This window comes from Pantherophis guttatus, chromosome 13 (genome assembly GCF_059756535.1).
Source record: "Pantherophis guttatus breed Tessera chromosome 13, ASM5975653v1, whole genome shotgun sequence".
Taxonomy (NCBI): Eukaryota; Metazoa; Chordata; class Lepidosauria; order Squamata; family Colubridae; genus Pantherophis; species Pantherophis guttatus.
In genome coordinates this window covers 4,109,562-4,125,116 of record NC_142075.1, presented here as the reverse complement: position 1 = coordinate 4,125,116, position 15,555 = coordinate 4,109,562, and the positions used below count along the sequence as shown (strand labels likewise).

General features: G+C 42.7%; 1 protein-coding gene across 4 annotated transcripts in view; it reads left to right on the top strand.

Moving 5' to 3' along the window:
* Nucleotides 1–15,555, top strand: part of MAP2K5 (mitogen-activated protein kinase kinase 5) — a 168,808-nt gene that overhangs the window by 37,473 nt on the left and 115,780 nt on the right. For 3 of the 4 annotated variants that reach the window (XM_060694752.2, XM_060694750.2, XM_087877928.1), the window contains exon 8: nucleotides 5,363–5,431. In XM_060694752.2, coding sequence (XP_060550735.2) covers nucleotides 5,363–5,431 — 69 coding nt within the window. The remainder of the gene's footprint in view (nucleotides 1–5,362; nucleotides 5,432–15,555) is intronic. The other variant, XM_060694751.2, reaches the window with a different exon arrangement.

Below are 15,555 nucleotides of genomic sequence, written 5' to 3'. Positions count from 1 at the left end.
TGTGTCCTTCCCAAAGTTGCACGCCTGGTGGAAGAGGAGGGCCATCCCCCATAGGAGCAGATTGATTTTGGTCAAGATTATATAATAGCTATGCTCCCCTGCTAGAGCTTCCAAGAAAGCTCCAGAACTTTCTTCCTTGGGCATTGGACACACCTGCTAACATACAGAAAAGATGCTGAGATTCGAGAAACAGTGTAGAGAAGAGCAACAAAGATGATTAGGGCACCAGAGGATAAAACATACGATGAATGGTGGTGGGAACTGGATATGCCTAGTCCAGTGATGGCTAACCTTTTTGCCATCGCGTGCCAGGAGGAGAGGCGGGGGGGTTGCGCGCAACCGGGCCCACACCCATAATTCTATGCGCTCCACCCCCGTGCATTCATGTGCAACCCCCCACCCCCACTTCCGGCACACGATGGCCCGGTAGGTCCGTTTTTCTCTCTCGCCTGGCTCCAGAGCCTTCCCAGAGATTCTGGGGAGGGCAAAAACGGGCTTCCCCACCTCCCCGGAGGCCAGAAACGGCCCGTTTCCCAACTTCCAATTAGACAGGAAGTGACTTTTTTGCTGTCCCCAGCCTCCAGAGACTCCTAGAGGCCCTAGTCTAACAAGGTGGCGCAGTGGTTAGAGTGCAGTACTGCAGCTACTTCAGCTGACTGCTAGTTCAGCAGATCAGCGGATCAAATCTCACCGGCTCAAGGTTGACTCAGCCTTCCATCCTTCCGAGGTGGGTAAAATGAGGACCCAGATTGTTAGGGGGCAATATGCTATTTAGTATACTGTCTTTGGTGTAAGCCGCCCAGAGTCCTTGGAGAGTGGGAGGCATAGAAATAGGAATAATAAATAAATAAATAAATAAAGAGAAGGACTAGGGGTGATATGATAGTCTTTCAATATTTGAAGGGAAAGAGGGGGTCGATCTAGTCTCGAAAGCATGTGAGAGCAGGGCAAGAAGTACCTGGTGAAATATTAAAGAGCGATCCAACCTAGAATTATGAACAAATTTCCTGACAGCGAGAACAACAATCAGTGGAATTGCCTGCCTCCAGAAGTGGATGCTCCATCACTGGAGGTTTCAAAGAAGAGTTTGGTATGCCATTTGTCTGATATGGTATAGGGCAGTGTTTCTCAACTTGGTAGCCTGAAGATGGGTAGACTTCAACTCCCAGAATCCCCCAGCCAGCTGCGCTGGCTGGGGGATTCTGGGAGTTGAAGTCCACCCATCTTCAAGCTTCCAAGGTTGAGAATCACTGGTATAGGGTCTCCCACTTGGTTCCAGTCATTCTTTTGAAAATGTAATCAAACATCTTTCTGGTGTGTTGGTTCTTGGGTCTTTGGGTTTCATCACTAAGAATGGAGAGCTGAGCTTTGAAGGACATTTGCTGTAACTCCTAGAGTGGTTAAAGAAGTGGTAAATAAGTGAGCCATTTACTACCCACCACTTGATCCAAAAGAGATTAAGGTAAAAAAAAAAATAGGTTGATGTGGAAATAATTTTGCAAAATAGCCAACAGGGCTGCACTTTTGAAATCTTTATTTGTCCTTTCTGGAATAACTCTCAGATAATTCAAGCTTTAGAAATGTCCTCAACAAGTTTGCTTTGATACTGCAAATGTGTTCCATCCTCAGTGCCCTTTTGAACTTTCTCTTCACGTGCTTCTGCGTAACTAAATGCTCCCACTCATCTCATCCCTCACGGCTGTCCCAGTGAGAGTGGGCAACATTATGTAGATTGCAGAAAAGGTATCAGGAATGGGAAGCCTAAGAAATTAAAGGAGAAGGAAAGAAGGAAGGAAGGAAGGAAGGACGGAAGGAAGGAAGGAAGGAAGGAAGGAAGGAAGGAAGTCACTCGATCTTTCCATATTATTATTTCCTTGAAGCATGCTTCCTTCCATCCTGTGCACATTCTGCTTTTTCTTCTTTAAATTTTTCACACTTCTTTTTGAGGAACACATTAACTCCATTCAATCACAACTTTCTCACTTTTATCCATCCTCTCATTCCATTCTTTCTTTGTTCATTTGTTTTGTAGTTTGATTTTTATTTGTTCTTTTCTGTACCAGGGCTTGCCACTTTAAGACACGTTGCTTCAACTCCCAGAATTCCCCAACCAACTGTGTAGGCTGGGGAATTTTGGGAGTTGAAGCTCATATCTTAAAGTTGCAAAGGTTGAGGAAGACTGTGCTACACGATCAGATCTTACCAATCAGCTTCTCTTAAGGGCTGCTCGCTCTCCTACGCAGTCCATACGGATTTATCCTTGTTCATTCTCTGCTGCATCTCGCTTTACGCATCACAAAGCCAGCAGAAATAAAAGTCTCATTTTTGCTTCTTTTGATGTTCCCTTCCTCACCACTAACTATATAATCTACTACTTTTCCATTAACATTTGCATAAACCAAAGCTTTCTCCATCCATTTCCCCCTTATTAATAAGTGCTCTATACTGCCAAACCAATTTATGTACTATTTTTAAAGTTTTCCATGGTTTGCAACTTGCATTCGTTCTGTTCTTTCCGTCTCAGAAATCACTAACTTAGTCTTTGATATTGTTGATTTTCAAATTCATACTTCTTGTTCCATGATACAGTCTTAACATTTGCTGCAAATAATCTTTTGATTCTTAGCTAACAACCCAGCATCATCACCATAGAAAATATACAAACCTTTGTGCCCCCAGCCAAACACACCTACTGTCACCACTGCCACACTTTAGAAATATATCCAGAAATACGTAAATCAAAGAATGTGTGTGTGTGTGTGTGTGTGTGTGTGTGTGATGCCTGACTGTTTCTCTTTTGCAGAGGAGATCTGGAAATCCATGTTGCAATGGAGTTCTGCCCATATCAGTTTTTACAAGGGCGCTCATATCCCCTCTCCCTTTTCTCCACCTTTCTCCAATCCTTTTTCATATTCATTATTTTATTATGAATATGCATGATGGCACAGTAGTTGGAATGCAGCATCGCAGGCTGACCCACTGCCAGGAGTTCAATCCTGGCTGGCTGAAGGTTGACTCAGCCTTCCATCCTTCCGAGGTGGGTAAAATGAGGACCCAGATTGTTGGGGTCCTCATATGCTGACTCCAAACTGCTCAGAGAGTTTTGTAAAGCACTATGGAGAGGTATATAAGTCTGAGTGCTCTTGCTATTAATTAATTAATTAATTAATTAATTAATTAATTAATTAATTAATTCATTCATTCATTCATTCATTCATTCATTCATTCATTCATTCATTCATTCCATCTCACTGTCAAGTGATTGGGCAGCTTACAACAATATAAAAACAATATAAAACAGTCACAACATTAAAAAATGAAAAACTTCAGCATTAAGAATTAAGAGATTAAAATCAGTCAATTTTTCCTTTTGGCATACTCATACTCTTCTGCAACCCTTTATAACACAATTCTTTCCAAACTGTTTTAACATCCTTCCTTGATGCCCATTTATTCTGTTGGGAGATTAATCAGTCTTCTAAGATGTTATTATTTAGGATTTCTTTTCCTGCATTCATTCTGTTTTCACTCTTCATCTACTTTACATTTCATTTGCTTCTACCTTTTCTTTTGTGACCTTCTTTTTCCCCCCCAAGAGCCACTCCTGACAGTAAAAACTAGTATTTTTTTTTTTTCCTATATGGAGTTCCTTGCTTCTTGAGGAAAAATACTTATGGATGGTATCCCTCACTTCTTTTAATCTGGAACATTGTGCGCCATTCTTCTGACCTGGGGAGCAGAAAGATCCTTGGAAAATCTCTGGAAAAACAGCTTCCTATGTTCAAACTACTGGTTGGCATTTCAGCGAGTGACAGTCCTGAGACTTCTGGAAGGCATCACGTTAGGGAAGGTGTTCTTGGGTCCTTTCTTGGCCTGCCTTCTAAAAGCAGAGTATTTTGTAAAATGTGTTTGTGGTAATAGTGTACAGGTTGGTCTTTACTTCTTGGGCTGTTTTCCTGAAAGGGGAAAAATCATTTAGAAAACAACCCCCATTGTACGAACATTTGTTTTGATTCACGAGTGTCCGTTGTCTGTCGATTTATTTCTAAACAGTAAGTTTACTGCAACAAACTTAATAGGCAAAATAAATGGCCGTTTTTGTGGCATTGCACTTCTAGCAATCACAGATTGCCCAAGTTTTAGACCTGGAAAAAAATATTTCCTTGGCTATATAATCATTGCATTGAAGTACAGCAAAAGGCATTTTAAAATGAGCCTTTTTATAGCCTTCCAGTAGATTATTTTCATCATTGTTGTTCTGGCACATGATTTGTTTCTCACATCATATTTCTACAAAAGCTTTTTTTTACTCAGGAAAATTCATGGCAGAGGGTTTGGTTTTTCATGAGGTGGCTTTACTCCTTTATATTTACCGAGAGCTGATTGCCGAATTGACCCCTTGTTACCTTCTGAACATAATTCAAGGTGCTAATTTTGACCTTCGGGTTGTTGTACCAGCGTAACTGGGCTGGTGGCATATCTGCTGGACTTTGCGTGTGGGAAGGGAAGATGGCTGCACAACAAGAGTGCATGTGAACTGAGAATTGAGTGCTTACCTGCAAAGTGAGTAGTGTGTGCCACTTTGGTGAGGTGTCTTGAGCCAGGTGAGCCATCCATCCTTCCTGGCCATTTGAGCAGCATGTTCTTGTGGCTCTTCTTTAGCTTTAGAGCAGGGGTGTCAAACTTGATTTCATTGAGGGCTGCATCAGGGTTGTGTTTCACTTGGGGGCGGGTTGTGTGGCCAGGGTTGGCGTGGCCAGCTTGACGTCACCCGTGTTGGGGTGCCTGTGGTGGCCCAAGCGCTCCTGAGCTCCGTTTTCGCTGGCAGAGGCACTCCGGGCCGGTCCTTCGTTGTTTCCAGGGCAGCCTCGCGGGCCAGATCTAAGCACCCCGCGAGTTGGATCCAGCCCGCGGGCCTTGAGTTTGACACCCCTGTTAGAGCAAAACCTGTCAGGTTTCAGGAACTCGTCTGTGGCTGCTTCCAGGTCAGAGTATTGGCTGAGGGACTATCCAGTCCCCTCCTGACCCAGGCCCTGTAGTGATGCTTTGAGCTCCAGAGCCTTCCGCTCCCCTCCAGGTCGGTGCCCTGCTCCTCTTGAGCTATGTTATCATTCCATTTTGACACCTTTTATCAAACTTTAATGAAATGACCCAGGCAAACAAATTGTCATTAAACTTTCCATCACTTTGTCCCCTGGTATTGTCTTTTATAAATTGGACAGCAAATGTTGTATTGATCTCCTCGTTCTTGCAGCTGAACTTGAAATGACCCAGACGGCGGGTTGTTTATGGCCGAGAGTGGCTTCTCCTTGACACTTGCACCCCCAGCCTGACATCTCTTTTGTTTTTCTTTCTTCCTGGTGGAGATGAATGAACAAGACATACGGTATCGAGACATCCTTGGGCACGGCAATGGAGGAACCGTTTACAAGTGAGTGTCCCTTTCCCCCTTTCCCCCTTCACGCCAACTTTGGGGAACAGGAAAGGAAGAGGCATTTTCCTCTCCCCAAAATTATGTCACAAGGTGGCTGTCCTCCCCCTATGAGATGCTGATGATCTTTAACGTTTGCTGGAGCTGCCTTCATGACTAAATTATGTCTAGTAAAGTAGCTTTTGGTCGACAGTATCGGAACCTTAGATAAATCTTAGTGCAGGATCAAAAAAAATTGCCATTGTGGACTAAAAATGCTGTTTCCACATTGATAAACTTTTTCTAGGATGTTTTGTATACATTTAGACTAACATTTATAACAGGCTCTCACAACCAGCAAAGATTGTGATGATCAATATTTTCAGAAAGTAAAAATACTTTCTAAATGACAATACTGTATGGAAAATATGATAATAGGCATGTAAGGCGCAATCCATCTGTGGCAACGTTGCCAGAAATAATTGTAATGGCTATTAGCAAAGATTCTGAAGAATAATTCTGTGTCTGATACCAGAACAAGACAACACTGTTTTGATGCGCCACAATTTGTGCTGAAGAGTCCATGCTAACATGATAGCATAATTGTAGCTATTCTCTTTGTTTTTATTGGGAGATGAACTGTTGAGATAGATGAATAATTGGTTTAGTCCAACATTACATTATTTGCACCCCACCCTGTCTTCTCATGCGGTGGATAGCCGGGATTCATTTCAGCCACATTGGTTTGATACTTATTAACTCTAAGCCATTTCTGTTTTGTGGATGTTACACAAGCTTGGCAGACATCCTCCTTTTAAGTTTCCAGATGTTCTTCAAGAGCAGCCCCAGATGAAGCACATTGGAGTAGTCTAATAAGATATGACAAAAGCATAGGCAGGCAACCCTAGTTAGCCTGATTGACTCATGAGGAGTCAATAGGTGATATATGAACCATAATGTGCAAATATGCTGCCTGCCACAACGGCCCTGTGAACAGGGCAGGATCCAAGGATGTTCACAAGCGGCAAACGTTAGGAGCTGCTTCATTCCCGATAGCCGATCCCGATTTCCCATTGACCAAGAAACAGCCCCTTTGTCTTGTCCAGATTTAATTTCAGCTTGTTCACCTTCGCCCAGGCCATTAGCAAAGCCAGGCAACGTTTCGCTGTATTGACAGCTTCCTTGGAATTGGATGACAAAGACTAATTGTGGTGGATCTGCATGAGCTTCCTTTACCATTATGGGAATTGGGAGAGCCTTTTGAGAATCCTGCCATTTATGCAAGTAAATTAATATCCCAGGAAGTTTGTTCATAATGAAGTTGTTATGGATTATCTGATTCAGCTGTGGCAATGGAATGTAAGATGCTGCCTTTCTTCCAATTAGATGCTAAAAGCAGTTGATAAACTTCATGTAACTACACACTATTGTTCTTTCTGGGAGCTGTCTCATTCCAACAGGACATTTCTCTGGTTAGTCAGTTAGAATAGGACAGGACAGGACAGGATAAGATTGGATAGGATAGGATAGGATAGAATTCTTTATTGGCCAAGTATGATTGGACATACAAGGAATTTGTCTTGATGCATACACTCTCGGTGTACATAAAAGAAAAAGTACATTTGTCAAGAATCATAAAGTACAACACTTAATGATAGTCATAGGGAAACAGTCAATATAAATCTTAAGGATACTAGCAACAAGGTTACAGTCATACAGTCATAAGTGGGAGGAGATGGGAACAATGAGAAGATGAGAAGATTAATAGTAGTGCAGATTTAGTAACTAGTTTGACAGTGTTGAGGGAATTATTTGTTTAGCAGAGTCATAGCGTTCGGGGAAAAACTGTCCTTGTGTCTAGTTGTTCTGGTGTGCAGTGCTCTATAGCATCGTTTTGAGGGTAGGAGTTGAAACAATTTATGTCCAGGATGCGAGGGGTATGTAAATATTTTCACAGCCCTCTTTTTGACTCGTGCAGTATACAGGTCCTCAATGGACGGCAGGTTTGGTAGTAATTGTTTTTTCTGCAGTTCTAATTATCCTCTGAAGTCTGTGTTTTTAGGATCTGGATTTCCAGCTTTTCAATTGAACTAGGTCTACTCCCTCCAAATGCATTTGCCCTTTTGTTCTTGACTTCACCCATTGCAATGGAAGTCCTGATTGGCAGGTGGGAGAAAGAGAGGAATTTGGGGTATGTCACAGATCCTTTCAGGACAGGGAAATTATTCTGTGGCTATTCATAGAGTTTGAAAGTAAGAACTGAACCCCACTGGTCTTGAGAGTTAATGTATTTCTTATGTTTACAGCTGCATTGATGGCCTTATTCTGCTTCTGCCTCTCCCAACTTTGTTATATATACTTGTTCCGACTCAAAGATACAGGCACATCCTTCATGTTGTGCCACAAACTCTCTTAGCCAATTTCCCAAATCACTGCTCTACATAAATAGCAATAGCACTTAGACTTATATACCGCTTCACAGTGTTTTACAGCCCTCTGTAAGTGGTTTACACAGTCAGCATATTTATTTATTTATTTATTTATTTATTTATTTATTTATTTTCTTATTCATACATAAATAGCAATAGCACTTAGACTTATATACCGCTTCACAGTGTTTTACAGCCCTCTGTTACACAGTCAGCATATTTATTTATTTATTTATTTATTCATTCATTCATTCATTCATTCATTCATTCATTCATTCATATTTCTATGCCGCCCACTCTCCGAGGACTCTGGGCGGCTTACACCAAAGACAGTATACTAAATAGCATATTGCCCCCAACATCTGGGTCTTCATTTTACTGACCTCGGAAGGATGGAAGGCTGAGTCAACCTTGAGCCAGTCAGGATCGAACTGCCGAACTGCTGGCAGTCAGCAGAATTAGCCTACAGTACTGCATTCTAAACACTGCGCCAACCTCTATTAATTTTAACATATTAAGATTTTATGATTAGCAGTGGTGATGTTACTAGTTTGGGTAATGAAACATCTGCAAGAAACCCACCAAGCTTAGAGAGCACCAAGGATCCCTCAAATTGAGATTTACAGTAACAAAGAGATGGTTGTCTTGATGGGAAAGCCTTTACTCTTGCAACACTCTGAATCCACCAGCATTCCCTCTTAGAAGGCTACAGTAGGATAATGGACATATTCCTCAAGTAAAGTAAAATTCCCTAAAAAAAGGACCTCGGGGGGAATGGTGATCAAGATTTCATCCAGAGACAGATGGCTTCAGCACACAAAACACTTTCTGAGGTTGTGTCGTTTTCTTTTTGTCCTCCGTCATCGAGACCATGGTGGTCCCAAAGGTGCTTTTTTCAAAAGACAACTGGACATCCTTTGTTTTTCCTTGAGGAAAAACTGAACTGAAGAAACTTCTTGGATGAGAAGCATCAAAAACAAAGGAAGTCCAGTTCTCTTTTGAAAAAGCACCCTTGGTCATTTTCTTTTCTTTTATAATTTGAGAAAAAAAAACACTTTTATTGACTTACGTTGGCCATCACATTTTTCATGAAATTATCTAGTTTTTGTAGCCTCCACTGGCATGGCAACCTCAAGCGCATACAAATTTGCCCCCCTTAGATCAGGCATATGGGTTGGTGTGGCTGTCTGGGGTGCCAGGAGCTTTGCCAAAATGCCAATAAATTTGGTGGGCCTTTCTGGGCCGAGAAAGCAAAACGGTTCTGGCTTTTAGGGGTAGCCTTGGCTAACTGGTCAGAAGTCATGGCCAGCTTTTGGGATGCGTCGACAGGCTCCTTTCATTGTCCCCCTCACCGCACGTGCCATGCAAATAATTGGAAATAATTGCCCTCTTGCTACGTCCCTGGCACCATCCCCGTTGCAGGCAAAGCCGAACTGAATCTCTGCTTACAGGCAGCTTGAGTTGGTTTTGGTTAGCAGCCGCTGCGGCTGTGGGTCCTTCGCTGGAGAGAATTGATGATTGTTTTGTCAAATAAATTAATTATAACTGCTCCTGGTGACACCTTTTGTATTTTTTGACCGCCAGCATCCCACATCCTGCCCCCCCCTTTTTTTTTTTTGAAAGGTGTGTAGTGTATATTGATTTGTAACTGAAGAATGTGTGTTTGTCCGCCTCCTGCTAAAACCCTGCGCTGAGTCGTATCCATTATGGCAATGAAATATTACCCGCGTTCAACCAACAAGGAGGCAGTCTCAGGTCGCTGAGCAGAAACATTCAGTTTCTGTTTCCAGGTGAACTAACTATTATTGAAATAGTTTATGGAGATTGAGATATTGATCACTTTCGTGCTAACCATAGCTTAAGGGAAGAGCAGCAAGTGTGGGGAGGGGACTGGGCTCTTCAGAAGACACCCTATCATGGAGTTCTGTGTCTCTCTTACGGTTTTACTGCCGTTGTAGGTTTATTGCTTGAAGAGAAGGTTATCTTGGTTTCGTTTTTATGACAATATAATTATACTTCAGAAATGCACTTGATTACTCTGTGCAGCAAAATTGTTCCAGTGGATTGCCTGGGCCAATATTGCTATACAAACAACTTTTCAGTCAATTGAGTTGAGTAAAAAAATCAATATTTCTATAGCAATATTTCTAAGGAGAACTTGCTGAATCCATTATTTTTTTTTGGTCCTTCTGTTTGTTTGTTTGTTTAAAGAAAAGGTGGTTTATAGCTTTTAGCTTTGTGTTTATAGCTTATTTCTTGCATTTTCTTAACTAAGGGATGATGTGCTTTTTGAAGCTAGCAGCTAGGGAAGAACCAAGGAGGGACGGCACCTGGCCAGCATCTGAGAAGGTTTCCTCTTTCCCCAGGGCCTTTCAAGACTCATCTTGCCAGAAGTCAGTCTTTTGGCAGCCACTAAACAGCACAAGAGCTTCAAGCGTTTGGCCCTGGGCGCTGCGATGCCACATCGTAGGTAGAGAAGAAATCACGGCTGTTTTGGAGAGGCTGAGCTACTGCACCAGCAGAGAAAAATGTCCTTTATTAAATTCCTCAGGTTTAAGGAGAGAAAAAATATATAATTTTGAGATGATGCTTGACCATAAAAGAAAAGAGACCAAACTGAGGGTCTCTTTAAATTATATATTTTAATAATTGATGTACTTCTTAATTAACGTAGTTTGCTCCTCACGGTTAATACACATTTCATGTATTTCCTGCTACATTTCTGTTGCGAAATGTAGCCTCTTTTCTCTTATGCTCAAGCACACGATCATCTCAAAATTGCATTTTTCCTCTCCCTAAACCTGAAGAGTTCCATAAAGAACATAAAGAGTTTATCCCTGCTGGTGCAATAGATGAGCCTCTGGGCGAACGGTTGGCACATGGAGGCAATCACATCCCCGGGCTTCCAGCCTCCGTGCCTTCAGCATCCTCTTCCTCCCCTATTTATTTCCCAGAAGTTCCCCCTGGAATCTGGCACAGGAGAGGCTGAATTCCCACCGCTGCTTACAGTTGCCAGGAATGGTCTGCCCATTGCAGACTGCAGTTGAGGGCAGCCGAGGTGTTTCTAAGGGGTGAAGCCAGTGTAGTTAGGCTACAGATTTATTACTCCACCTAATTTAAACTATGTATTGTAAAAAAAAATGTCTACCCTTCAGATATTTTTGAAAATCAGGTATGATGGAAAGTGCAGACTCTTGTGTTTATATATTGGAAAGTATTTGTATACTGCCGCATCCAGGGTATTTACTTAAATTGCTTTTTTGAAAAATAATTCATGGGAAAGGCCAAACACAGCACTCGGTTTGCTTTCTTCCACATTTCTAAACTAAGGGTGATTTACACAGCTCTAAATTGGCTCCTGGGTTCCTTGAAATACGCTAACAATGTGATTTATAGGGTGGTGTCCCCTCTTTAAAATTCGGACAGAGGAATTAAATTGTAACAGAGACACCTTATTGGTATCATTTGAAACTTGTCAGTGGTAATTAACAACTAGCATTTTCTCATATTTTGCAGACTCTTCTGAATATTTTTCTCTGCAAAATCATGTAGGTAATTTGGCCCAGATTTCAGAATTGCCCTGCTAAATCCAACTCAGCAGGTCCTTTCTGTTTTCTATCATCAGCTCACCAGCTGTCTCTGGGACCTTCACAAGCAGGACACAACTACAAGTGACCTCCTAACCCTTGTGCTCCAATGGAGCTCTCAGCACTAGAAGTATTTTCTGAGGCTTTCTGCAAAGGTTGGGTTTCAATTATCAAAATTCATAATTCTCAACTTAACCTGGGCAAACCTGTAGATGGCACTAAGCTGGCAGGAATAGCCAACACCCTAGATGATAGACTCAACATCCAGATGGATCTTGACAGACTTGAACACTGGGCCCTATCTAACAAAATGAAATTCAACATAGAGAAAAGTAAAGTCTTACACTTAGGCAAGAAAAACCAAAAGTACATGTACACATTAGGTGAAACCAGGCTTAATAGCAGTAACTGTGAGAGGGATATTGGAGTCTTAGTGGACAAACAGTTAAATATGAGCCAGCAGTGTGCCGCAGCAGCCAAAAAAGCCAATACAATCCTAAGGGATAGAATCAAGATCCCATGAGGTTCTAATACCGCTCTATAAAGCCTTAGTAAGGCCACACCTAGAATACTACATCCAGTTTTGGTTACCACCGTATAAAAAATATGTTGAGACTCTAGAAAGAGTACAGAGAAGAGCAACCAGAATAATTAGGGGACTGGAGACTAAAACATATGATGAACGGTTGCAGGAACTGGGCATGGCTAGTCTAGTGAAGAGAAGAACCTGGGGAGACATGAGAGCAGTCTTCCAATATTTGAAGGGCTGCCACAGAAAGGAAGTGGTCAAGCTATTTTCCAAGGCACCTGAAGGCCAGGCAAGGAACAATGGATGGAAACTGATCAAGGAGAGATTCAGCCTAGAAATAAGGAGGAATTTTCTGACTGAGAACAATCAACCAATGGAACTGCTTTTCTTCAGAAATTGTGGGTGCTTCATCACTGGAGGCTTTGTCAGAAGTGGTGTAGGATCTCCTGCTTGAGCTGGGAGTTGGACTAGATGACCTACAAGGCCCCTTCCAACTCTGTTATTCTAGGTTCTAACCAAATAGGGAAGATGGCCCAAAATATCACCTTCCCATGAACACTTGCTGAAGTCTTCAAGTAGAAAGTTTGTGTGTTTGTATGAATGTGATGAAAGTGACTTAGACATCTAGGGTGGCCAGAATTAATTGATGGGGCATCTTTAAGCAACAGGGCGCTTTCTGTTTAAGGAGAGGAACACAGTCTTTGGCCTCATCTCTTGTGGGTCCAGGTGCCAACTGCTGCTAGAAATATATCCAGTTTTGAAGCCACTACTGTACCCCCTGTCAACATTTTGTATATAACTATGTGGATTGTGTGTACATGTTTGCTTCTCTTGGCCATGTTCTCAAGAGCCTTTTGGCTCAGCAGGGCAGCTCTTCTGTTATATCCTTCTTAATTTGACCTAGCAAACAATCTTTGTTATTTTCTGTATTCCAGACAAGAAGCCAGCCACCTTCCTCTTTTTCTCTTCCAGGACATCTTGAGCCTCTCTGTCCTTTCTCTGTTCCTGCTCTCTCGTGTTTGTCTAACGCAGGGCTAACTCTCCAACCTTGGCAACTTTAAGCCTGGTGAACTTCAACTCCCAGAATTGCCCAGCCAGCAAGACTTAAAAGTTGCTTAAGGTTGGAGAGCCCTGGTCTAACGGGTCACCCTCCCCCAGAATTTGCAGGGACCATTGTTACAGGTTAAGCAAGTGTGACTAGGAGTTGCAATTCCCTTGTTTCCACTGACCGTTGGTGGCCCAGCTCGTAAAACCAGTTACGCACAAAAGTGCATAAAATGAAGACAGAGTGTCTCCCCTCGCCTTGACAAAACCCATCGCTTCTGTTGAAGGAGTGCTGCAGTGAAAGAAAATAAATAAATGGACAGCAATCACGGCCTAGTTGATGAAACTGTTCAATTAAAGCACAGACATTTACATGGTGTAATTTCCGTAAATTGCCAATGAGCCCCTTTAGACACAACCAGTGTTCAAATTGATTTCGGCATTGATTTTGGCTGAAGCTGATAAATTTCTGCTTGTTAGTTAAAGTAATTTTGCAGAAGACTTTGTGCTGCGGTATTGAAGTGTTCATTTAGCTGATGGTTAAAAGAGGAGTTATTTACCGAGGGCTGCACTGTTGTTCTGAGATGCAGCAATTCCCAAATCATCTTTTACTTTTAATTTTAATTTTTAAGCTTCAGCATCCCAATCAATAGGTGACTGAAACTGATTAAAACTTATCCAACCAGCTGCCTATGGCAGTTTAATTAGAAACTGGTTGATTCTTAAATTAAACTTGTTTTGTTGCACTCTGTACTCCTCCTCCTGAAGATTCAGCAAAAAGTTAAGTTGTTCTCGATTTAAAAATAAAACTAGGGGTTTTGTTAAGGAACAGAAGGAGACGTCACTAAGACAACCTCAAGAAATTTGATCTGAGGCTTTCTCCTGTCCTGCACGGGGATTAGCCCTGTGGATTAAGCAAGGACAATTGCAAGTCCCCTTGATCTGCACTGAATTGAGATCGCAAGGCCACTCTGCTGTGGCTAACCTCTTGCTCTTTGGCATCTCAAGAAACATTCTGCAACATCTCCTTGTCAAGCTTGGCAAAGAAGCAGGACTGTGTGTAGTTTGTGGAGATAACACTGTTCCTTTGATAAGAAACGATCGTCCTACATCACCGCTCTGTGCTTTAAAAACTCCTTGGCGAGAACACACAAAACAGATTGAGATTCTAGGCTAGAACCTCTCTTCCTCTTTCTGGGGTCTTCTCCTCCCCACTGCTTCCCACCCCACCCCAGTATGGGGCTGTCTGTCATGTCAGGACTCTCTTTATCTTTCCATCCGTTGCCTGGGGGTGGGGGGGAGGCTGCTCTTGCATTCTTGGAAAAGTCCATTTTAGAGGCAAACAGCCTGTGGCCAGAGGGCGCCTTCAAGTTAATAATGAATCATTTTGTGGTCATCATTCAAGCATCTGTGGTGGGATTTTTGGAGAGAAGGCAGGTTGGCATCGCTTGTGGCTTTGAATGAGCAGAGGTCCAATGAGGCTGCTCACTTCTGAATGTCCTTTTTTAACAGCCAGCAAGTCAGCTAATGGGCTCGCCTATTACAGAAGGCAACAACTGTCAAAGTGCTAATTTTCTGGAAACCTCTTCTTCTTTTCACACGGCTGTTTCGGTACATGGAAATATTGCCGTTTAAAACTCTCAAACTCTGGCCATTAGCGGAGAGCTCAATCCAATCTGCCCAGAGAAGGCCTGGAACGGAGTCTGGGTATGGTTTGCTGCAGGTCATCTACAGCTGGTGACCCTCCTGTCTTTGCACAATGTGTAATGTTTAGAGACACTGAACATCTCCTGAACGAGATTGATGAGCTTTCCCTTCACTAAAGCTCCGCTCGGACTTGGCAGGGCCGGGCTCCATGTGTGTCAGATTCAGGGGTTTCTGAGCACGGAGGGCTTTCGGGGAGGAACATTTCATGGAGCCAAGGCAACAGCTGCCCGCCATAGAGTGGCATCCAGAGCAAATGCTGGAGACGATTGGAGGGGTCTTAGCTTGCTAGAGGCCTCCACAGCTACCCTTTTCCTTCTTCTCGTTCATTCTTTGTGTTCCAAATGTTGGGGCTTAAGATCCACCGATGCTCCCTGGCCCTTCATTTAAGAAGAATAAGCTTTAATTGGGGGTGGGGGGCTTTGGCCCACTGCTCCCTCATGCCTGCTTTCAATAAGCTGGTTAAAGAAGCACCCAACTTTTACCCCAGTCCTGGAAGTGCAGGTAGGCCTCGACTTACGACCACAGTTGAGCCCAAAATCTCCGTTGCTAAACAAGACATTTGTTAAGTGAGTTTTGCCCCAGTTTATGACCTGTCTTGCCACATTTCTTAAGTGAATCACTGCAGCTGTTAAATTAGTAGCAACGGTTGTTAAATGAATCTGGCTTCCCCATTGACTTTGCTTGTCAGAAGGAGATCACATGGACCTGGGACACTGCAACGGTCATAAATGTGAGTCGGTTGCCAATGTGTCGTCTGAATTTTGAGCACGTGACCATATGGCAGCAGTCGTAAGTGTGAGAAATGATCATAAGTCACTTTTTGAGTGCCATTGCTAGTCACTAAAAGAA